Source organism: Narcine bancroftii, chromosome 11, assembly GCF_036971445.1.
Source record: "Narcine bancroftii isolate sNarBan1 chromosome 11, sNarBan1.hap1, whole genome shotgun sequence".
Taxonomy (NCBI): Eukaryota; Metazoa; Chordata; class Chondrichthyes; order Torpediniformes; family Narcinidae; genus Narcine; species Narcine bancroftii.
This window is the reverse complement of record NC_091479.1, coordinates 10,937,323-10,960,885: the sequence shown is the minus strand read 5'-3', so window position 1 is coordinate 10,960,885 and position 23,563 is coordinate 10,937,323. Positions and strand designations below refer to the sequence as shown.

Genomic DNA, 23,563 nt, shown 5'->3' with positions numbered 1-23,563 from the left:
CTCTCTCTCCCTTCCTATGTCTTGACTGTCACATTTGGTGGACAAAATGGTTGTGCGTTATTTCCCGATTTAATTTTAGGGCTTAAAAGAATGCAAAAAATGACCATTCCAGTTTTGAACCCCTCTTCGTTCCATTAATAAAACACGGAAGTCTGCAGACACCGTGATCGAAGTAAAAACATAACGCTGAAGAAATTCAGCAAGGTCAAACAGTGTCCTTTCTCGAGCAAAGTTGATGAAGGGCTCAAGCCCAAAATGGTTATGTATCTTTGCTACATAAAGTACACTGGCCTGCTGAGTTTCTCCACCATCATTCCGTTAACAGTGCGATGCCTTTGGCAAGTCCTTTGCTTCCAGTAAAGTCGAACAAAATCCAAACAGATAGAAGATAGAGGCAACGATGTTTAAAAATTAACTGGTCAATTTGACCAAGCCCAGTGTTCATGGATGGGTGCACCAATAGCTAACAAGTGTCACCCTCCAAGTCGAGACCAAGATGTTCTAATCTTCCCAAAGACACTGATTTTCACAATATATTCGAAGAACTGTATGTAGCAATGATGAGAGTTAATTGTCATTACCTAGGTACAGATCTGTACAGTTACACCAAAATTATTTTCTTGCTGGAGCAAACTGGACGAAAAGAACAGAAGAGTCGCCCGGTTGGAGGTTTTCCTGAACATGAGCCCAATGGAATTCGTTATAGCATTACAAAATAAAGGTGATATCCATCGGTTTGCTGACGTCCTGCAGAAAATGTTTCCAATGGGAATTCATTGGGTTCATGTTCAGGAAAACCTCCAAACAGATGACATTAACGTCGACTTCTCTGGTGTCTGTTAACCCCCTCCATCTTCTTTTGCTGTCTCCTTTTCTCTAGTGCTGTCTCTCTCTCTCTCTCTCTCTCTCTCTCTCTCCTCAACTTTTTTCAAAAGGTTTTCTTGAAGCTGAACGTAGTTCCTCAGCCGGCTGCTGGCTTGCGCCAAGATCTGTAACAACATCCACCTTGATCTAATCGTGTGAAACAGGAGGGCATTAGCATGGCCTGAAGCTTGAGTGAACCAACAGAAGCTGGAGAGCGTCAGCAGGGTCAGACAGCATCAATGGTGAGAAATGGTCAAATATTTTGTGTCAGCCTTTCTGGTTGAATCCGAATGAAATGTCCCAACTGAAACACTGACTGATTGTTTCTTACCGTGGCTGCAGCCGCTTTCAGCTTCTCCTTGTTCACACAAGATTGCTGGATCTGTTTTACTTAAATTTCTTGCCCTGAATCCACAGGTTCCGTACCGTACCAACTTTCTGAATGGGGACTTTGTCAAATGCCTTTGAAATCTAAATCTACCGCCCTACCTTCATCAATTTCTTTTGTTACCTCTTCAAAAAAACTCAATTAGGCTCGTGAGGCACAGCCTTCCCCTCACAAAGTCATGCTGACTATCCCTGAGAAGACTGCACTTCTCCAAATTCTCAGAAATCCTGTCCTGAAGAATCCTCTCCAATAGTTTGCACACCACCAACGTAAAAGTCAATGACATAAAATTCCCTGGATTCTCTCCATTGCCCTTCTTAAACAAAAGGACCACATTTGGCATTCTCAATCCGCCGACACCTCCCCTGTGGCCAATGAGTCTGACGTCAGCTTAGCAGGATGCCTGAGGGGTTCTCTTTGTTTGGCAGAGGTTCCCAGCCATCACCTCTCCTATCGAGGCACAGCTACCGCCAAAATTGGGAAAATAAATCTGAAGGGACACTGATGTGACTGGGCAGCTGGAGCTTCTTTCACTCACAGGAATCTTTTGACTGGACTTGGTTTTCTCTGGAAAACCTACTGAGACGTTGTGCATTTGGCCCTGGTTGGAACCGATCCAGATTTTAGCAAAGGGTGGGGGGTAAAATGAGTCAATAAGGAGTTTTGGGGAAGATCGACAAGCTGAGAATCTGAAGGAGCTTGTTATAGAGTCATAGATAATGGAGCTCTGCAGGCCCCTTGACTTTACATATCCATTCTGACCAAGCTAGTTCCATTTGCCTGTGTTTGAACATAGAGCCCTGTACAGGCCTTTCGGAACTAATAACCTACTCCAACAATTGCCTAGAATTTCCCCATTGCATAAACCTTTTTTCTTCATTTCTCTTAGTCTCTTAAAAGATCCTACTGTACCTATCTCCACCACCATTCCATGCACCCACCACTCTCTGTTTGAAAGATGTACCTCTTGCATCTCCTCTGTACCTACTCCCAAGCACCGATAAACTATGCCCCCTCGTATTAGCCATTTCAGTCCTGGGAAAAGGTCTCTGGCCATCCACATGATCAATGCCTCTCATCATCTTGTACACCTCTATCAGGTCACCTCTCATTCTCCATCGGTCCAAGAAGAAAAATAAAACACATTCACTCAACCTTTCTTACAAGGCATGCTCTCCAATCCAGGCAACATTGTTGTAAATCTCTTCTGCACCCTCTCAATTACAGCCACATCCTTCCTGTAGCGAGGTGACCAGAACAATATTCCAAGTGGGGGTCAACATTACCTCACAGCTCTTAAAACTCAATCCCATGGTCAGTGAAAGCCGACACATCATATGCATTCTTAACAGCACTTGTCAAATGCCTTTGAAATCCATATACACCACACGACATGGATCTCTGTCCACACTGCACAGACTCCTGCTATTAGCATTATATCTTGCCTTCAGATCTCCTCCCTTGCTTCCCACAGTAGCCTTGGGTAAATTTCATCCAGCCCTGGTGACTTATCTAATTTTACGCTTTTCAAAGCTCCAACACATCCTCTTACTTAATGTTAATATCCTCAAGCATTTTAGTCCACTTTGTCATCCTCATAATTGCCAAGGTCCTTATCTCTGGTGAATAGTGAAGCAAAGTATTCATTGATGACCTTCACTTCCTCCTCTGACTCCATGCACACATTTCCCCTATCACCCCCTCATCCTCTTGTTCTTGACATACTTGTAAAATGCCTTGGAGTATTCCTTAATCCTTCTCATGGCCCCTTCTAGCTTTTCCAAGTTCTCTCTTAAGTTCTTTCCTGCAATCATTATTCTCTTCAGTTCCGTCAATTCCTACCTTCTTAAACCTCTCATAACCTTTGCTTTTCTTCAGAACTAGGTTTACTACATCCCTTAGACACCACAGTTCTTTCATCTTACCATCGTTTCCCTGCCTCAATGTGCAGTATGCCATGCCAACCTTCCCTGAACATTTACCACATTTCTGCCACACATTTCTCCCAATTTACGCTCCCAAGCCTCTTCTTAATAGCATCATATTTTCCACAACCCCAGTTTCCTATCCATGTGATTTTTATCCTGCAAAATTCTCATTATTTTGCTTGGAATAGCATTGTTGCATTAAGGTTCAAAGGTTGCTTTTATTGACAAAAATGTAATATATATAATATACTTTAACTTTCATCTGCCATAAGGCAAACAAAGTCACCGTGAGCATTGCCCTGCGCTCCTAACCACAGGAGAAAGAGAAGTAAGAGAGGGTCCGTGGATTCTCCTCCATAGCTCCCATGGCCTCCATTGGCAACTCCAGATCCGAACCTCCCACACAATCAGGAAACCTTTCGCGCCCAAAGTCCATCGGGAGCCCCTCTTGCACTCAGCACCCTCCTGAATCCCGGTTCCAATACCCTAACTCTATTATGACATGTTCATAAAAGAATCTTGTATTTGAAGCCACTTCCTTTCTTTTTAAAATATTTTTATTGGTATTTAATATATAAGCAATTGAATGATACATGCATACAACATGCAGTACTCTTTAAAAAAAATATAGATAAAAGATTTTGAATATGAATGTAATTCAAAGGACCAAGGCACATTGGTAATAGTGTCATAAAATATAACCTCGAAAAAATGAAAAGGAAACCCAACCCAAAAGAAAGGTAAATAAAAGAAAAATAAAGTTAAAAGTTCTTTTTAAACATTTATTTATTAGTTTAAAACCACACAATAAAACACAATTAAAAATAATTCAAAACAATAAATATATGTGGTATATTAAAGAATTATTAAATATTAAAGAATGTAAAAATGTGGTAAATTAAATAATTCAAAATAATAAATACATGTGGTATATTAAAGAAAAAAGATAAGAACTCCCCCTCCCCCTCAAATACCACCCCCTCCTCCTAAAATACCACCCCCTTCCCTATATACCACTCCCTCCCTCCTCTATCCCCCTACGAAAGGAAGAAAGAAAAAAAGGAATAAGAACGGGACAAGAGACCCTCAACAGGGGAGCCTATTACTTTAAAGTCTCTTATAATATCCTGAGATCTTAAGGAGGAGGGAACATCAGATCATTTAAACATTAACACCCATATTTTGTTAATAAGGGCTCATATCTTCCAAAATATATATTTGTCTCTTCAGATACAAGTCATTCTCTCAAGTGGTAGTTAAAATTTCTTCTCGAATAAATTTAAAAAAATTTCTTTATGGGAAAAGGTTGACAATTGTCTTTTCTTTTCGTTCTGTAAGAATTTTTATCAAGTTGTATTATTCACGGTTGAGCAAGGCCATTATCTGTTATATTATCCAGTTTGAAAGAAGGAAAAAAGCCTAACTAAAGGAAAAAAAAAGACCCCCCCCCCCACCCCATAGCTCAAAACCCCTCCCACTAAACAAGGCTAAGAAATGATAGGTGGAAATCAAGTGACATCGACCTGGACCTCGACAGCCCGGCACCAAAGCACTTTGACGACCCGACTCTAGATTTTGGTAATCGTCCATAAATGAGCCCCACTTTCAAAGGTACTTAAGTACTTCTATCATTTCTTGTTGAGGTCGAGCATGCATCTTATTGTTCTCGAATGCTAAACGACGAAGAGAGGAACACCTTTTACTTTTACAACTTCCTCAGATATTCCGAAAATCCTTTTCCATGCAGGGGATTTCAACATTATCAATCAGCAACAGGTTTAGTGAAGTGTTTGTTCAGTGCCACGACTGCCTGGAAAGCTGGAAACTTTGTGGGACACCAGTAACATTCAAGAAGCTTTCAGATAAAATTTGTGAGTATGCTGGGATTGGGGGAATATGGATCACATGTTGGCAGCAGAGATTTCCTTCGGTTTGACATCGTGCTCAATGTCCTATTTCCCTTGTGCTGTTCTATATCCTTCCTCTGGATCTCTCAACCCTCTTGCTTCCAAATTAATTACAAAGTGGAGACAGTATGATTAAAAGACAAATCCATTAAAACCCCAGAATTATAGCAACTGGCAGCCTCGAGCAACCGTCAAAAAAAAAAATAAAGGGAAATAAATTTAATACCATATGTACTCATGTAATAGGCGATCCTGTGTAAAGATTTGACCCCCCCCCCCCTTATTTTTGGCCCCAACAGCCCGCCCATCTGAGCTCCCGACCCTTCCCCGGAAGTGCTGCACATGCGTCCAGACCTCCGCCTTCACTACCATTTGGGACCCTCAAACAGTCAATCCAAGAGAAGCATCAACTGCACTCGTGTCTCCGCAGGAGTCCTCCACTGCATCCGGTGCTCCTGTTGTGACCTTCTCTGCATCGGAGAGATTGGACACAGACTGGGAGATCCCTTCACTCTCTCCGCATGAGTGACAGGGATCTCCCAGTGGCCAATCATTTCAATTCCGTGCTACATTTCCATGCCTGCCCACGGTCACCTGTAAATTGGAGGAGGAACACCTAATTTTCCACCTGGGCTCTCTCCAACCGGATGGCATTAACATAGACTTCGGTTTCTGCCAGCCCACTCCCCGTTCTCCTCCTCTTCTCCATCCCTCTGTCTTCATTCCTCCAGCTCTCCACCCCCTTTACCTCTCCATTCACAGAGCCATCCCCCCCCTCCCCCCTGTTTGCTGGTATGCCTCCCTCCTTCATCCACCTATTACCTCCTGCCTACTAGGCCTGTGCTCATCCCCCTTCCCCACCCCCCCCCAACCATTTTGTTCGGGCGCCTGCCTACATCTTGCTCAAAGCTTGATGAAGGGCTCAAGCCCAAAACGTTGGTTGTGTATCTTAGTCTTTGAAAGTTCACTGTTTGACCTGCTGAGCGTTGTCTTTTAACTTTAATCACGGTGTCCGCAGACTTTAGTATTTTACTCCGATAAAATAACGATCCATTTAAATTCAAGAAGTTATTAGGACCTAAATATTCCCTGAATATGATGTTGCTTCCTTTCTTTTGCAACTTCATTAAAATATGATACAGCAAACACACCAATCATTTATATTCTCTGGTAACCTATTTAATAAATATGAAATGAACACTTGCAAACCGTATAAGTGGTAAACATGCATCACTTGATATGTTTACAGTTGCTCAAGGATATTGGCAGAGCTCTACAGCAAACAGGCACGTATTCAGGACCCTACGCTTGCAAAGGAAACTTCCATAAAGCATACAGTATGTACAAAGCCATCACACTCCTTTCTTTACCTCCATAATTATTGCTTTACAATAATAGAACAGTCATGAATAAACAATCTTTGTATCACAAAGCAAGTTTCAGACGGAAAATACTTCAATGCCCCAAATGGATGTTAGGACGATTTATTCAATTGTGCTTCCCTAGTGAGAAATAGGCCAACAGCCCCTGTGTTTCCATCCAATGAGCAGGGGGACAAAAAAAATCTAATTCTTTCCATTCTAAATTAGCCATTCTCAACAGGCGCCACAGCACATCCAAGGTTTTTATGTAGTCGGACTGAAATCTTGAAATTTTTTTTTGTTTTTATGTAGTTGGAAGTAGTAAGGAACTAAACTTGACTGCTTCACAGGGAAGGGGGGCCCATAAATTTGAGCAGAGCTCTAAGGGGGCCATAGTCAGAAAAAAATGAAGATTGAGGATGGCTGTTCTATACCATCTCTCCACTGAGGGTGCAAGTTCTCATCCCAGTTCAAACACTCCTCCAATATTGCAGAGCAGAATTATAAACCAAAAGTTATTGTTGGGAAATCAGTCAGCCAGTAAACCAATGGACAGGCGGAGGAATTTTGTACAAGTGTATAAACCTTTTGATCTACTTACTCCTGCTGCTAAACACCCCCTCCCCCGTGTTCATTAGTAATCCTATCATTTACAGAGGTAAAGGTTCCATTATTGTCAAGTAATACTACATTTTTAGAATGTAACATACTCGAAATTCTTTAACTTTGTCTACTGTGGGGAAGACAGAGAGTCACCACTTTGTCCAGAGCCCCTCACAGAAAATGAGGGCCCAGCGAGGAACAAACTCACAACCCCTGGTTTACAAGTCCAGTGCTCTAACCACTGGGCTATCAGAACCCCTGAAGGGCACTTCCTCCCTGTATCTACTGCTCAGCAAGGCCCTTGGCATATTTCACATGCAGGAATTACATGATGAACATATTGGCAATGTACAGGTGGATTTCAGTGAATAATGCAAGGTAAATAAATTGTTCCTTGTGGCAAGATCAAGATTCCCCTGTTAATCCCCAAATTTTGCAACTTCAGCCATTCTAGTAGGAGAAAAGTCGCTCATATTTGTTTCCAATCATTGCTTGCAAACCTTCCCCAAGGATTTCCATCTTGGGCTCTCTTTCAATGGTACAGTCCTGGCTAAGTTCACAAATAAAACCTTTTTTTTCTTCTTAAATCAGGTACATCATTAAATTCTGGAGTTCTACAAATGAGATTGTCACATTGGTGAGTGAGCTTGGAACTGCATGCCAAACCTAGGAATGAACAGAGAAAATCATTCATCACAGGTAGGGGAAACACACCTGCTTCATCTGCTATCAGTGCTTGTTTCAGATTTCTCCTTCCTGCACAGAAAACGAAGAGGTAGGAATTTCTCTTAACATTTCATAGTCTTGTGAAAGACCAAAAGGATGTAGAAATGTCTGTAGACTTCGCAAGCTTGTGGGAGATTTCCATACAATTACACAAAGCAACAGAGTTACATTAAACCTTCCAGTATGTGTATGGAATCTCACTCTCTCCCTCCACCTTCTCCCATCTCTCTTTCTCTCTCACCTACTTTCTTTTCTCCTTCTCAACCCACCTCAGGTGAGGAAAAGCACACAGATTTGGAATCTTGAGGGAACAAAGAGGAGCGGAGGAGCTCTGTAGTCTGGGTAGCGTCCACGGAGAGAAATAGTCAACATTTTGGGTTGTGTCTTGACAACGGGTCCCAGCCCAAAGCGCTAACTGACTATCCCTCTCCATGGATCCTTCCTGACCCTCTGAATCCCTCCCGCTTCTCTTGTTTCACTCATCAGCTGCAGCTCACGTTTGTGTCAGGAGTTCAAGACCCAATTCTCAGTCCAAACTGCTTGCAAAGCAGCAGCACTCCTGGACTGTCGTACAACAGAAAAGACCTTACATTCAGATGGAAGCTAAAACATCCTTTGACCTTTTACAGAGGAGAGCTGGGGAGTTCCCTCTTGTGTTCGGTTGCCTCAACAAACAGCACAGATTACAAGAGACAACACATTTTTACTTTGTGAAAACAATTTGGCAATTATGGTAAACAGCTTCAAGCTGAACACAAAGATTTGCTGTATCATGTAGGAGGTTGGAGAAACATTAAATTAACTTTGATCGAACTTAGTCTTAAGCTTATAAACACCGTGAATTTAACAGAATGTTTGTTGCGACATTGATGAGACATTTCTACAATATTGAATTTTCCAGAAGACAATAAATGCTATTGTTAACTACAGTCACTGCATTATTGTCTGAAGAACACGTGCAACAACATGTGTTCAATCTATATATACCAATGTAATGCACAGCCTCTGTAGATGTGAGCTGCTTTTAGAGCCTGTCTCCATCTCTCCTGACAAAGCATGGTGCCCAGACCTAAGACAAGCACCGCACTTAGCGCATCCCCAGGGATGACCAAAACACTTGCTTTGTGGAGAATATTCTAGTAGACAAAATATGCCAGGAAAAACTTACAAAAATAGGTTATATCTAAAAAAAAATTGTATGTGATAGTAAAATGTTAAAGTGATTTTCATGATCTATGCCTCTAAATCCATAAAATACACCCAAAAGTGTTCAGGAAGCAAAAGCTTCTTTGTCAAGGTTTATCACACTGGCCGTTGTTGTGTAGAAATCTCCCACATGACCACATACCCATAAATGCTTCAACAAATGCATAGCACTTTTAGACATCCTAAGGTAGTGAAATCTATTATAAAATTAAAAATTCTTTCTGAATCTGCTTGAATACAAGATAGGTTCCAAACAGAGGGTTACTAAAAAAAACTCATCAGGTCAGGCAGCCATCTGTGGAGAGGGAAAAACAGAGCTGAATATTCAGGTCCAAGATGCTTTGTCAGAACCCTAATGAAGCATCGACTGTTTTCCTCTCTCCACGACCTCACCTGCTGAGCGTTTACAGCATCCGCTGATTTTATATCAGATTTCAGCACCTGCGGGTCTTTGATTTTCAAAAAGATCGGATTTACTTAGATGTAAATTTGCATGCTCTCATCCTGATACAGCAACTCTTAGCTGTGTGTTGATTAAGCAATACTACAATCAAAAAGTTGACATGCGAGGATTAAATTTGTGCACTGAACAGGTTTTTAGAACTACATTTCTTCTTCCCTGAACTGTGACTACACTGTTTTGTTTATTTGTCTATTTACTTATTTGTAATTACTGCGCATTAGCATGAATTGACTTGCCTGGATAGCACACAAAATAAAGCTCTTCAGTGCACATGGAAATGAATAATTCAATTCTAAAAATTGTAAATTTAGACATACAGCATAGTGACAGGCAGAGCCTGACTCACAAGCCCGTGCCCCCCAGATACACCAATTAACCTACATTTTTTTGAAGGGTGGGACGAAACCACAGCACCCGGAGGAAACCAATGCAGACACAGGGAGAATGAACAAACTCCTTACAGACGCCACCAGATTCGATCCCAGGTCACCAGCGCTGTAATACCGTTGCGCTGACTGTTTCACTAACCATGCTGCGCGAATTCTAATCAGAACAGGGGTACAACTTACCTCTCAGTTCAGTGGAATGCCAGCGTTAGGTGTAAACGACAAAGTCCTTACCCTTGAAACTATCTTTTGTCTCCTGGAATGAAAAGATTTGGAAATAAACAAGGCAGTCTCAAAGTCTCCTAATGTTAGTCTGGAGAATTAGATGCATTTGGTTTTGAGTTTAGAAACAAAGCGTCTACCACAAGTCTATAAGACCATAAGATATAGGAGCAGAAGTAGGCCATTCGGCCCTTTGAGTCAGCTCTGCCATGACCTGAGCCATTCTCCCACTCAGCCTCACTTCCTTCCCTTCCCTTCTCTTTCCCCCCATAAACTTTGATACCCTGATTATCCCGATACCTATCAATCTCTACCTTAAATACATCCAGAGACCCTTTGGACTCCAGCCATTTTTAATCTTTCATAATATATACTCCGGACTGGGTCCATGGGTAAACTACAGTACAAACACCAGTGTGAACCATTTGGGTGTAAAGCCAGCCCTGGAAAACAGGGACACAGAGTATATGAATTTGTTGATGGTCCCTAAAACTGGGACACAGAGTCCAAAGGGTTAAAGCAGAGGGACTCAGTAACTTTGCAGAACCTCTAGAGATCTCTGCCCTGGACTCTAGTGGAGGCTGGGTCATTGGGTGTAATTTATTTTTTTTTAATCAAGGAATTGGAGTGCTATTCAGAAGAGGAGATGGGGGCTGAGGAAGATCAGCCTTGTTCACCATCAATAGTGGGGTATGTTAAAAGCGCTAAGTGACCTCTTTCTGCTCCTGTTTCCTTATGGGAATCACATGTAATGTCTTTCAGCTGGCATGATGGCGAAAATTATACAAAGTGAGTTGCATTTACAATCCCGGCACAGAAACAAATCCTGAAAGTAAAATCTCAGCAATCGGAAATAATCATGTGGCACTTTCCAGACTGTTTGTAGTTCTGAATGAGGAAAAGGAGTGAGACACAGCCCAGAGGCATGAGACACACTGGGCTGAAGTAGGACATAAAGACAAGGATGTGATGGCTTTTCTTTGAGGCATCAAAAGAACACTTTACACAGGAATTCAGAGGACCTTTGGCTGGGCACCACTGTATGGCCAGTTTTTACTGCATGTGACTAGTTGTCCTTGAGGAAGTGGTGGTGAAGCCACATTCTTGAACCACTGCAGTCCTTCTGATAAAAGATCTCCTTATGTGCTTGTACAGATGTGTGGTGGAAAGAGTTCTGACTGGCTGCATCACAGCCTGGTATAGGAACGCCAATGACCCTAAAATTAAAGCCCTGCTTAAGTTAGTGGACAGAGCCCAGGACATCATGGGTAAAACTTTCCCCACCATCAGGGAATGCTGCCATCAGAGAGCAGCAGCAAACCAGCAAAGATTCACACCACCCTGCACATGCTGTTACAATTGGGTAAGAGGTATAGATACCACAAGAAGCAGGTATAGGTGCACAGTTAGCGCAACGGTATTACCGCACCAGCGATCAGGACTCAGGTTCGATTCCTGCACTGTCTGTAAGGGGTTTGTACATTCTCCCCATGTCTGCGTGGGCTTTCCCCGGGGTGCTCAGGTTTCCTCCAACCATTCAAAAATGTACTGGGGGTTGCAGGTCAATTAGGGCTGCAAGGGCGCGTGGACTGAAAGGGCCTGTAACTGTGCTGCATGTCTAAATTATATAAAAAATTTAAATTAAATTTTAAATACACCACCAGGTTCAGGAACAGCTCCACCATCAGACCCCTCAACCACAAACTCAATCAGGGACTCATTTCAGGACTCGTACTTTTGTACTTTATTGATTTTTTTTCTCTCTGTATTGCAATTTGTTTGCATTTCTTTATTTATTGACACGCGTGCATTGAGTCAGTTTTTATTTTGCACTGCCAATAAGAGGTCATTCTGTCTCACCTACAAGAAAACAAATCTCAGGGTTGTATGTGATGCCATGTACTTACTCTGACAATAAATCTGATCTGAAGGAATAGCGGGCTTCAGAACTAATGGTGCTGAGGAGAAGGCGATTCACTGGTAGTGCAGTTGCCTTCTCTTTCAGATGGAAAGTTCTTGGTGCTACAGATCGTACGCACTGCAGCCACTGGCAATTCTCTGTGCAGTGACCAACATGTGTTCGATTGAGTCAGTGCTTTGTTCAGTCTTGTACTCACACAAAGCATCCTGGTGGCCTATTCCTTTCAACCAGCCATGTGACATCACGACCATGCTTGAAGGACGACAAGGATGGGGTGGGTGTCACTCTGGGAACAAAGGTGGCGTTTGAGAGAATAATATTCCTGCGATCAACTCACCTTTAAAATGATGGTGTCTCCACAATCATTAGTGAAGTAATGGTTAATTATCCCATGTTTCATTTCATCCTTGTGATCTTCCTCGCCATTCAGGATAAAGAATGCCCTCAGTTTCTCTGGGATGAAGGTATCCATAACTATTACAAGTACTCCAAGCACAAAACACAGCAATGCTAGATTAAAGAGAAGAAGGAATAGATTGGAGACATACAAGACTGTAGGTACTGAAAACTGGAGCCAAAACAAAACACTATCTACCGGCATCAGTGGGAGAAAAGGCCCAATTTTTGACCTTAGCCTCCCACCCATCTAAACTCTCGAAGCCCCGACCACAAACCCTTGCCTACCCACCCATCCAAGTTCCAAACGCGGACTTACCACCTAATCCCGGCTACCCGCCCGCCATCTGAGTTCCCAACACCTCAAGCGATGCAAAAGTAGTGTGCGTGCAATAGTCGACCCACTAAATTTGACCCAAGAAGTAGACCACATAACTCAACTATTACACGTGTAAATAGGATAGTTGACATTTCTGGTCTTGAAGAAGGAATTGGTCATTTGGTTGATTCTGACTTAGAATGTAAAACACTAATAGAACATACCCCTTCCCCAACTGAATGAAGGATTAAAACTAAAGACATGTAAACTTCCTGGACCATCAAGTTCGCAATCATTTAAACAATAGCTGGGAGCACCATTGTGGACCTACCCAGGTAATCCATCTGACCCCAGCTGCTTTCTCCCCTTCCTTCTCCCTCCTTGGGGACAGGGAAGTGAATGCATGCACAAGGACTCTAGTCTCCACCTCGTTGTGGTTCAGCTGGTTGGGGCATCCTTTCACTTTAGGAATTAAGGAACGCTGTTTGGGTGATGTCTCTGGTACACACTGGGTGGATCCAGGCACAGATGATTCAGACAAATTTATTCGGGCACAGATGCCTCTCTTAAGTTCAACCCTTTACTGACAGAAGCTCGGTGCTCACCTGTTGCCAGGGTCAGCCAGAAAGAAACACTCAGATGAGTCTTCAAGGTCACTGAACCAAACTGAATGAGGCACGGAGGGACATTGCGAGTAGTGCCAAAAGAGATTACCCCAAAGAGCATGAACGTGGATGTAACCAAGGACATGTACCCTCCATACACAATTGTCGACATGGAGAAGAGAACATTGGAGATGATCCAGGCACAAAACGCCACCCTAATGCGGGAAGAACAAGGCCCAAATTGAGATTTCCAGACAAGGTTTTCAAAATTCTGTCCCACTGTGGCAAAAATCTTGCTGTTAGAAATTATTTAGAAGAAATTAAGAGCCAACTCACTGCTACCAGACATTGAGGAGCTGAGACTGGTGGGGTCGCCCCTCAAACAACGGTTGGAGGAGAAACTACAAAAGGGCCAGAGGAGAGGCAACTACTTTCAGCAAATCTGAAATGATCTTTGTGTTCAGATTGAAGTGTTCTTCATCATAATCCCCAATTTCTTTCAAGAGGCAATCCTTTTGAAAACAAATGGTTTTCCTTCACGTACCGATGGCCACGAGCAGTTGCCAATTACCCACCAACTTGCACGCCTTTGGGGTGTGAGAGGACACCAGAGTACCAGGAGGAAATCTGGTCATTGGTGAAGGTGGGGGGGGGGGGGGGATGCAAACTCCACACAGACAGCAGCCAAGGATAAGGAGGACACTCGTACTATGGGGCTGAGCAGTGGCAGGTCAGTAATAACAACTTGGCCCTTTCACAGAGGGAAATTTGCCAAATGGACCTGATTTGGCTTCGATGCGCTACAAATGGAGTTTGGACCAAATCAGAGATGAACAATAATGTCAGCATTGATAGAAATATTTGTTTTCAGTCACTGACGGAAACAATATGGTTTGGTAGGTTTTAACAATATTCCCAAGTGGAGATTTTCTACTCTTTGCCCGTGCATGTTATTTTGGATGGGATTTGAACTCATTGAGCATTTTGGTTCTCTGCCCTAATCCATCTGTTATCATAAAGAAAAGCGCCAACATTGATTCTAAGTGCTTTGGAGAACCACATTGTGCAAACAAACCCTCCTGTTCTTTAAGAAGAGCCCCACCTGCTTGAAATGTAACAACATATCTTGCTTACCACATCATTGCTGTTGTATAATGTCCGGAAAACCTGTACTGTCCATTAACAAGACAGGGGGATCTCGATGTAAACTTTTCAGAAATGTACAGGATTGGATTTGGAAGCCCCCGTTCAAATCCTTTGTAGCAGTCCTCGTCATAACTTAACTCCATCTTCCAGCGGAAATTTTCATTATAGTTGATGGTTTCGTTCAGCTGACTCACGGGAAGACCTGAGTGCGCATTAAATCAGGTCACGCACAACGGTGAGGGAAAAGCAACAATAATACACCAAGAAATCTGCCTAGAAAACACCAAGATAGAATTTGAAACTCTAATCCCCTTTCCATATGAATTTTGGAGAATTTGTTAGCTTTCTCTGTTCAACCAGCTTTGGGCCGCACGAGAGGCTGCAGCCGCCGCTCCCTGGAGGGAAACGCAAACTGCGGGAGGAATTCGGCGGGTGCATTAGAGTTCAGGCAGAATCAGTGGCGGAGAGGAGTGTCGATGAAGTGTGCCACATTATCTCATTCAGTGAGCTGCAATAATATTCATCATTCCAGTATCATTTTCATTCCCACTGACACCAGCTCAGCTCTACAGACCTATTCAAGCTCCTTTCTGAATTGCACAAAACCTCTTCTTGCATGCTGGTCCCTTGACATAATGAGTGAATTGTTGCCGATTCACACGATCCATAGAGCATTACAGCACAGAAACAGGCCTCTTCGGCCCTTCTAGTCTGTGCCGAACCTTTTTTTTTGCCTAGTCCAACTGACCCGTCATGCAGCCAGACAGGATGCTCTCGATGAAGCTCCTGTTGAAGGTTGACATGATGGTGGTTGCTAGCATTACTAGATTCAGTCATCTCAGGAAGTGCAGTCGCTGTAGCGCCCTCCTAACAAGGGCAGAAATGCAGTGTCTCCACCACAGGTCACCAGTTAAGTGGACGCCAGGGAACTTAGTGCTCTGCACTCTCTCTCTCTTAAAGAGTTATTGATGGGTAGTGGAATGTGGTTGTTCCTGGTCCACCTGAAGTCCACAATCATTTGTGTGTACATTCTCCCCTTGTCGACGTGGGTTTTCTCCGGGGGGCTCCAGTTTCCTCCCACCCTTCAAAAATGTACCGTTTGTAAATTAATGGGGTGTAAATTGGGCAGCACGGACCCACAAGGCCGAATTGGCCTGTTACCGTGCTGTATGTATAATTTAAATTTCCTTTACCTTGTCCACATTAAGACTCAGATTGTTACCACTTGCACCATAACGAGATTTTCCACCTCTTCTCCATAGTGCTCCAGGCCATTAACCTTCAGTAGATATTTTAAGAAATGGCACAAAATCTGTTGATTTATATTCGGGGGGTGACCTACCTTTTAGAGTTACATTGATTCCTGACAGTCCAATATGGAGACCCACCCTGGCTGTTATTGTCTCCTTGGTGAAGGCCTTGTAGCTTGTGTTCACCGTGACATATCCTTCTTCCCAGTCACTGGTAAAGCTGACCACTGCAGAATGAGTAACATGGAATGAGCTGCCGGAGCAAGTCGCAAATGCAGACTCATTTGTAAAGTTTAAAAGACATTTAGGCAGGTACACGGATGGGAGAGGCTTAGTGGGACGTGGGCCAAATACATACAAAGGGGAGCAGTTTGGGTAAACAACGTGGTCAGCATGGACAAGCAGGGCTGAATGACCTGTTTCTGTGCCAGAAAACTCTATGACTAAGAGTCCAAGAGTTGGCATTCACTTTGTTCTCTACCCCAGGCTATGCCCCAGAAGTGTATTTACAATCCTCCATTAATAAGGCTCCAGTTCTGTGGTGCAGAAACCGTATCTGGTCAAGTGATGCAACTTTAAACACACTTCATAAAGCAAATTCCACTCTATTTCCATTGCATGTGTAATGGACCTTGTGGCAATTCTTAAACACACTGGATCAGTGCATAGGGCCGATAAACAAGACAAAAGATTGGTGGTATTGTGGACAGCGAGGAAGATTACCGTAGCTTAAAAAGAGATATAGGAAAGCTCGAGGAGTGGGCTGAGAAATGGCTGATGGAATTTAATACGGATAAGTGTGAAGTGTTGCATTTTGGAAAGGCAAAATCTAAATAGGTCATATACATTGAATGGTAGACAACTGAGGAGTGCAGAGCAACAAAGGGATTTAGGAGTTATGGTAAATAGTACCCTCAAAGTTGATACTCAGGTAGAAGGTGTGGTGAAGGCAGCATTTGGAATGTTGGCCTTCATCTATCGGAGTATTGAATTCAAGAGTAGGGAGGTTATGATGAAATTGTACAAGGCATTGGTGAGGCCAAGTTTGGAGTACTGTGTGCAGTTTTGGTCACCGAATTATAGGAAGGATATAAACAAAATAGAGAGAGTGTAGAGAAGGTTCACGAGAATGTTGACAGGATGTCAGGGTCTGAGTTACAGAGAAAGGTTGAGCAGCCTGGGGCTTTTTTCTCTGGAGCGTAGAAGATTGAGGGGGGATTTGATGGAGGTGTTCAAGATTTTAAAAGGGACAGAGAGAGTCAACGTGGATAGGCTTTTTCAATTAAGAGTGGGGGATATTCAAGCTAGAGGCCATGGTTTGAGATTGCAGGGGGAAAATTATAAGGGGAACATGAGGGGAAAATTCTTCACGCAAAGGGTGGTTGGGATGTGGAATAAGCTTCCGGCAGAGGTGGTTGAAGCAAGGACGTTATTTACATTTAAGGAAAGACTAGATAATTACATGGAGGGGAGAGGATTGGAGGGGTATGGACCAGGTGCTGGTCAGTGGGACTAGGATGGGGATTTGTTCCGGCATGGACTAGTAGGGCCAAACTGGCCTGTTCTGTGCTGTATATGGTTATATGGTTAAAAGCTTTAGCTCTATATTTAGCAAATGCAAATTTTTTTTTTTAAACAGATTAGTTACAATTGTTCAAAAGGAAAATATATTTTCTGCTCAATGTTTTGCCTTGTAGTAGACTTCAACAGGGATTTATCTGAAGACTAAACTTGGCAATTGGAGTCAGATGACAGGCAGTTGGATTTTAAAAGCTCAGATCAGCAGGAACCTGATTGGGCAATAGAGATCAGGTTATCTTGTGGCACAAGGTGGCATTGATTCACTTCAACTCAGCAGTAAAGGGTAGATGGCATTATTGACTGGAGTACATGCAGTAGTGAGTAGAAAGGTTTTTTTTTCTACAGCCTAATCTGAGGTTTCCCACTCCTCTGGACTTGTAGTTCTCTATTAAGCCAACTCTCATTCTTATTTGCTCTAAACCTTGGGGACGTTGGGTCCATGACTCGGTGTGGCCACCTCTGTTGTGACCTTATTGCCATGTCCTCTGGGGCAGAAGCAGCAGCATTTACACACCCAGAGGGTACACAACAGGTCATTTATCCCAACCCAGCCTTGCTGTCCAAGTTAGTCTCTACCCCTCCCTCTAACTCCCTTCCAAGGGTCACCTAAATGTCAGAATTGATCCTCTGGTGGTTCGTTCCAGCCTCTCAGTAGAAATATTGCCACCCCAGGTCCCTCTTTGATCACTCTTGTAAACCTTACAAGATATTTTCCAAACTAGGCAACATCCTGGTAGCTTCCACATCCTTCCTAGAATGAGGTAACTAGAGCTGAACACAATATTCCAAATGTGGTCCCACCAGAGATTTGTAGAATTGGGACATAATTTCTCAACTCTTGAACTCAATCCTCTGAATAATGAACCTCAACATCCCTTTGGCCTTCTTAACTATCCAATTAAACTGTGCAGAAACCTTGAGAGATGTATGGATTTGGACCCCAAGGTCTTTCCACTCCTCCACACTGTTAAGTAACTGACCATTAACTTTCTGGTTTGACCTTCCAAATTGCATCACCTCACACTTATCTAGTTTGAACATGTTTCTGTCCAACTCTGCATCCTTTCTATACCCTGTTGTAACCTGTCAAACTCCAGATAAGAACTTCTATTCAAGTGCTGAGATCAGGGTAGGCAATAAATCTTTGGGACTCCCTTTCCTAGGGGCTACAGTTATATTGTAGTTGAGAAGATTCAAGACTGCAGTCAACACAATGTTGAACAATAAAGGAATCAAGAGATTTAAAAGCCCCTGAGCTACTGATAAACTCACTGCCACTTCTCCTGCAGACAAGCCCACGTTAATTATGCAGCCATGTTTTCAGGAGTCAAGGTATTTATGGCTTTAAGTCGCAAGATCAGTTCAAATGGAGGGGCAAGCTTGAGGAGCCATTTCCATTTTCTGCTCCCATTTAAGTTACACAGCAGCTTGGGATGGGTTTTGAATAGTTGGCCAGGGAGTGTGAAGTGAAAGTAGTAGAAAGATTTAAGGAGGAATTTCAGAAACAAGGGCCCAGACAGCTGGTGCCACAGAGGGAATCTTCAAGGTGCCAGATCAAGAGGACACAGACATTGTCTGTCTTTTAAAACTCCTGAACTTTCACTATGGGTGTTCAATCTCTTTACACTTCCATCCCCATACAGAAGGTCTCAATGCCCTTCATTTCTTTGTTGACAAGAGACCTAACCAGTCCCCCTCCATCACCATTATTCACCGCCTGCCAAAACTTGTTATGGTTATGTATCTTTGCTATATCTGGCCTGCTGAGTTTCTCCAGCATTGCGTTTATACTTTTAGCATGGAAATAGTTTGCCACAGGGAGATCATGGAGTTTAAAAAAAAAGGAAATATAACAATTAATTACACTGGACCATGAGGATTTTGCTTCCTGGACACTTCTGGGTGTATTGTATGATTCTGGGCTGCTGGTCATGAAAATCACCTTAAGATTTTCCTACCATGTGCCTTGTTTAGATATCACCTATTTTTGTGATTTCTGGTCATATTTTAAGACTGTTAGTATATTACCCACAAAGCAAATGGTTTTGTCCAGTCCATGCATGCCTGAGCATGCACTCAGAGCCGGTGTTATGCAAATATTATCTTAGGCCTAGTTGAGTCAAGATAAATGCAGACAAGCTATTAAAGCAGCTCACATATGCAGCTGCTGTGCATTACCTTGATTATAGATTGAACGCATGTTGATGCACGTGATCTTCAGGCAATAGCACAATGAGTGTACTTAACAATAGCATTTATTATCTACAGGAAGATTCAACGCAGCAGAAACGTCTCAATGTTGCAACAGCTGCGATACATTCCATTTGAAAACCACTGTTTTAATCGTTCCTCATGGACTCGTTATGTGCAGGGTTTCCTAACTCTGGTGAGTACACGCTTAAGGCTCAAATTCGCAGCATGACTGCACTTGTTAAGAAAGCCCATGAGTAAAATTGGTGACCAAGACCAACCCTTGGCTCCTCACATTTGTGATGTAACATGTGCACTCAACCTGAGAGCTTGGATCAGAGGTACTTAATTTAATGTTAAATTAATTTAATGTTTCTCCCACTTCTAACATGATACAGCAAATATGAAATTATCTTTGTGTTCAGCTTGAATTTGGCAATCATGACCACAGAGGGAATCTTCAAGGTGCCAGATCAAGAGGACACAGACATCAGCATTTTTTCTTTAAGGAAGCAAACCTTTAGGAAACATTCTGTTGTCCGATGTTACTTCTCCTGACCCTCCCATTGCTGATTATTTCTAGGAGGGTCTTCATTTGCAGCACATAAGGTTCTCAACCTTTTTCTTCCCACTCACATCCCCCTTTAAGTCATCCCTGTGTCATCGGTGCTCTGTGATTCGTAAGGGATGGCTTAAGGTGGGATGTGAGTGGGAAGGGAAGGTTGAGAACCACTGCTCCAGGCGCAATTGTTACTGAAATATTTGGCTTGAGAAAATGATCATTGGTCCATCTCCTTTGGAGTTAGGAAACCCTGCACATAACAAGTCCATGAGGGACGATTAAAACAGTGGTTTTCAAACTTTTTCTTTCCACCTTAAGCCATCCCTTACGAATCACAGAGCACCGATATCATAGGAAATACTTAAAAGTGGTAAGTGAGTGGAAAGAAGTTTGAGAACCACTGTGCCAGCTAAACTTTGCAAAAGGAAGGTTTTTTTAAAAAAGGGAGACGTTCTACATACCGACAATGATAACTCCAATGAAGAGACTTACAAGAACTCGACAGAACGAATAAATTCTCTGCATAAATAAAAGAGAAAAAAATGTTTTGGAAGGGAGCCAAGTTTTATTCAGTCAAAACAAGAACACCTATTGATCGAAATAAACACCCTTTTCACTAATTTGGATGTTTTTTAAATAGTCACATGGTGTTTTCACTGCTTTTGGACGGATAAAATAATTTATTGTTCTTGATGCCAGAATCTACATGCATCTCCGACCCAAACTTGCATGTACTTAAGGTAGTAAACTTTTATTAAAAATCGGATAACCAGCGACCTCTTCAATTTTTAAGATTTGCAGCATAAAACTAAAGGAAACTGCATTGATGTCGCTTTTTGGGGTGATTTTGTGTGTGTGTGAGAGAGAGGAAGGGTGAGAGGGGGAGGGGTGAGTGAGAGAGTGGGTGAGTGAGAGAGTGGGTGAGTGAGAGAGTGGGTGAGTGAGAGAGTGGGTGAGTGAGAGAGTGGGTGAGTGAGAGAGTGGGTGAGTGAGAGAGTGGGTGAGTGAGAGAGTGGGTGAGTGAGAGAGTGGGTGAGTGAGAGAGTGGGTGAGTGAGAGAGTGGGTGAGTGAGAGAGTGGGTGAGTGAGAGAGTGGGTGAGTGAGAGAGTGGGTGAGTGAGAGAGTGGGTGAGTGAGAGAGTGGGTGAGTGAGAGAGTGGGTGAGTGAGAGAGTGGGTGAGTGAGAGAGTGGGTGAGTGAGAGAGTGGGTGAGTGAGAGAGTGGGTGAGTGAGAGAGTGGGTGAGTGAGAGAGTGGGTGAGTGAGAGAGTGGGTGAGTGAGAGAGTGGGTGAGTGAGAGAGTGGGTGAGTGAGAGAGTGGGTGAGTGAGAGAGTGGGTGAGTGAGAGAGTGGGTGAGTGAGAGAGTGGGTGAGTGAGAGAGTGGGTGAGTGAGAGAGTGGGTGAGTGAGAGAGTGGGTGAGTGAGAGAGTGGGTGAGTGAGAGAGTGGGTGAGTGAGAGAGTGGGTGAGTGAGAGAGTGGGTGAGTGAGAGAGTGGGTGAGTGAGAGAGTGGGTGAGTGAGAGAGTGGGTGAGTGAGAGAGTGGGTGAGTGAGAGAGTGGGTGAGTGAGAGAGTGGGTGAGTGAGAGAGTGGGTGAGTGAGAGAGTGGGTGAGTGAGAGAGTGGGTGAGTGAGAGAGTGGGTGAGTGAGAGAGTGGGTGAGTGAGAGAGTGGGTGAGTGAGAGAGTGGGTGAGTGAGAGAGTGGGTGAGTGAGAGAGTGGGTGAGTGAGAGAGTGGGTGAGTGAGAGAGTGGGTGAGTGAGAGAGTGGGTGAGTGAGAGAGTGGGTGAGTGAGAGAGTGGGTGAGTGAGAGAGTGGGTGAGTGAGAGAGTGGGTGAGTGAGAGAGTGGGTGAGTGAGAGAGTGGGTGAGTGAGAGAGTGGGTGAGTGAGAGAGTGGGTGAGTGAGAGAGTGGGTGAGTGAGAGAGTGGGTGAGTGAGAGAGTGGGTGAGTGAGAGAGTGGGTGAGTGAGAGAGTGGGTGAGTGAGAGAGTGGGTGAGTGAGAGAGTGGGTGAGTGAGAGAGTGGGTGAGTGAGAGAGTGGGTGAGTGAGAGAGTGGGTGAGTGAGAGAGTGGGTGAGTGAGAGAGTGGGTGAGTGAGAGAGTGGGTGAGTGAGAGAGTGGGTGAGTGAGAGAGTGGGTGAGTGAGAGAGTGGGTGAGTGAGAGAGTGGGTGAGTGAGAGAGTGGGTGAGTGAGAGAGTGGGTGAGTGAGAGAGTGGGTGAGTGAGAGAGTGGGTGAGTGAGAGAGTGGGTGAGTGAGAGAGTGGGTGAGTGAGAGAGTGGGTGAGTGAGAGAGTGGGTGAGTGAGAGAGTGGGTGAGTGAGAGAGTGGGTGAGTGAGAGAGTGGGTGAGTGAGAGAGTGGGTGAGTGAGAGAGTGGGTGAGTGAGAGAGTGGGTGAGTGAGAGAGTGGGTGAGTGAGAGAGTGGGTGAGTGAGAGAGTGGGTGAGTGAGAGAGTGGGTGAGTGAGAGAGTGGGTGAGTGAGAGAGTGGGTGAGCCAGGCGAGCTGGTGGTCCCTGGACGAGAGCGCACGGGGGAAGAGCCCTGCGTTGCGATGCCCGCTGGCGCTTCGGACAGCCGGGAGACGAGCGGCTGCCCCACTCACCCCTCTCCCTCTGATGCCAGGGAGAATGATGAGAAAAGACGTGGCCACGACCAAGAAGACGAGGATGACCACGATGACCGTGACGGCGAAAACGAACGCGGTCGGCCCGTGGATGTAGAAGGGAGTGATCCCGTCCGAAAGAGTCATGGTGGGCGCTTCTGAGGAGGGGAGGGGGAAGAGAAAAGATACCCGGTTATTTCCATGCGATTTCATGGGCGTCCGACAACAATTTGCCAGTCAACAGGGCGTCAGGGCTCTGGTCCCAGAACATCGACCTTTCTCTGCTCGCGTTGATGTTGTTCCTGCAGTGGGATTGTTTCCCATTCCTCCATCCTCCAAACTGGGCGTCCCCTCCTTTCCCCTCAGTATCTGCCTGGGGGTTGCTTTCTTATTTTTGCAAAGGTACATTAACGGGGGGGGGGGGGGGGAGAAACATCCTCGCATGGAGGGTGGTGGGGAGAAAAAAAATGATCAGAGCAAAACCATCTCCCCTGAACGTTATTTGAAAGGGATCCAACATTTTCTTTAATCGAAGCCCAGAGGGGAGGGGGTTTCCGCGAAAGAACCAACCCCCTTCCCAGTGCCCATCTGCATTTTACATTTCTGCATCTTCACCCCTTGCTTGTTTTTTTTAAAAAACGAGGGCTTTGCCACGAATTTTAAATCTATATTGAACCAGAGAACATAACAGCGCAGTAACGGGTCCCTTCGCCCCTTCGACTCTGTGCCGAAACGTTCTTTTTGCCTCGTCCCAATGACCTGCACTCAATCCACACCCGTCCGAATACTTCCTCAATTGAGCTCACTTCAGCTGGCAGCTCGTTCCACACCCCCACCCCCACCCTCCATGTGAGGATGTTTCCCCCCCACCCTCCATGCGAGGATGTTTCTCCCCACCACCCTCCATGCGAGGATGTTTCTCCCCACCACCCTCCATG

At 44.1% G+C, this 23,563-nt stretch overlaps 2 protein-coding genes and 1 long non-coding RNA gene across 3 annotated transcripts in view; 2 read left to right on the top strand and 1 right to left on the bottom strand.

The window, feature by feature from the left end:
* Positions 1 to 4,717: 4,717 nt before the first annotated feature.
* LOC138745506 (uncharacterized) lies at positions 4,718 to 8,731 on the top strand. The gene is made up of 3 exons (XR_011346311.1): positions 4,718 to 5,051; positions 6,337 to 6,424; positions 7,643 to 8,731. It is a non-coding gene; the product is annotated as an uncharacterized lncRNA (long non-coding RNA).
* Positions 7,302 to 22,772, bottom strand: LOC138745505 (dual oxidase maturation factor 1-like). The gene is made up of 8 exons (XM_069902595.1): positions 22,626 to 22,772; positions 20,486 to 20,543; positions 15,784 to 15,918; positions 14,430 to 14,643; positions 13,296 to 13,510; positions 12,313 to 12,485; positions 10,016 to 10,088; positions 7,302 to 7,717 (listed from the first exon to the last, which is right to left on the bottom strand). The coding sequence occupies exons 1-7, from the start codon at positions 22,770 to 22,772 to the stop codon at positions 10,041 to 10,043; spliced, it is 990 nt and encodes a 329-aa protein (XP_069758696.1). The 3' UTR covers positions 7,302 to 7,717; positions 10,016 to 10,040.
* Positions 19,402 to 23,563, top strand: part of LOC138745501 (dual oxidase 2-like) — a 75,678-nt gene continuing 71,516 nt past the window's right edge. Inside the window, exon 1 of the mRNA XM_069902580.1 lies at positions 19,402 to 19,658. The gene's annotated coding sequence lies outside the window, so the exon portion shown is untranslated. The remainder of the gene's footprint in view (positions 19,659 to 23,563) is intronic.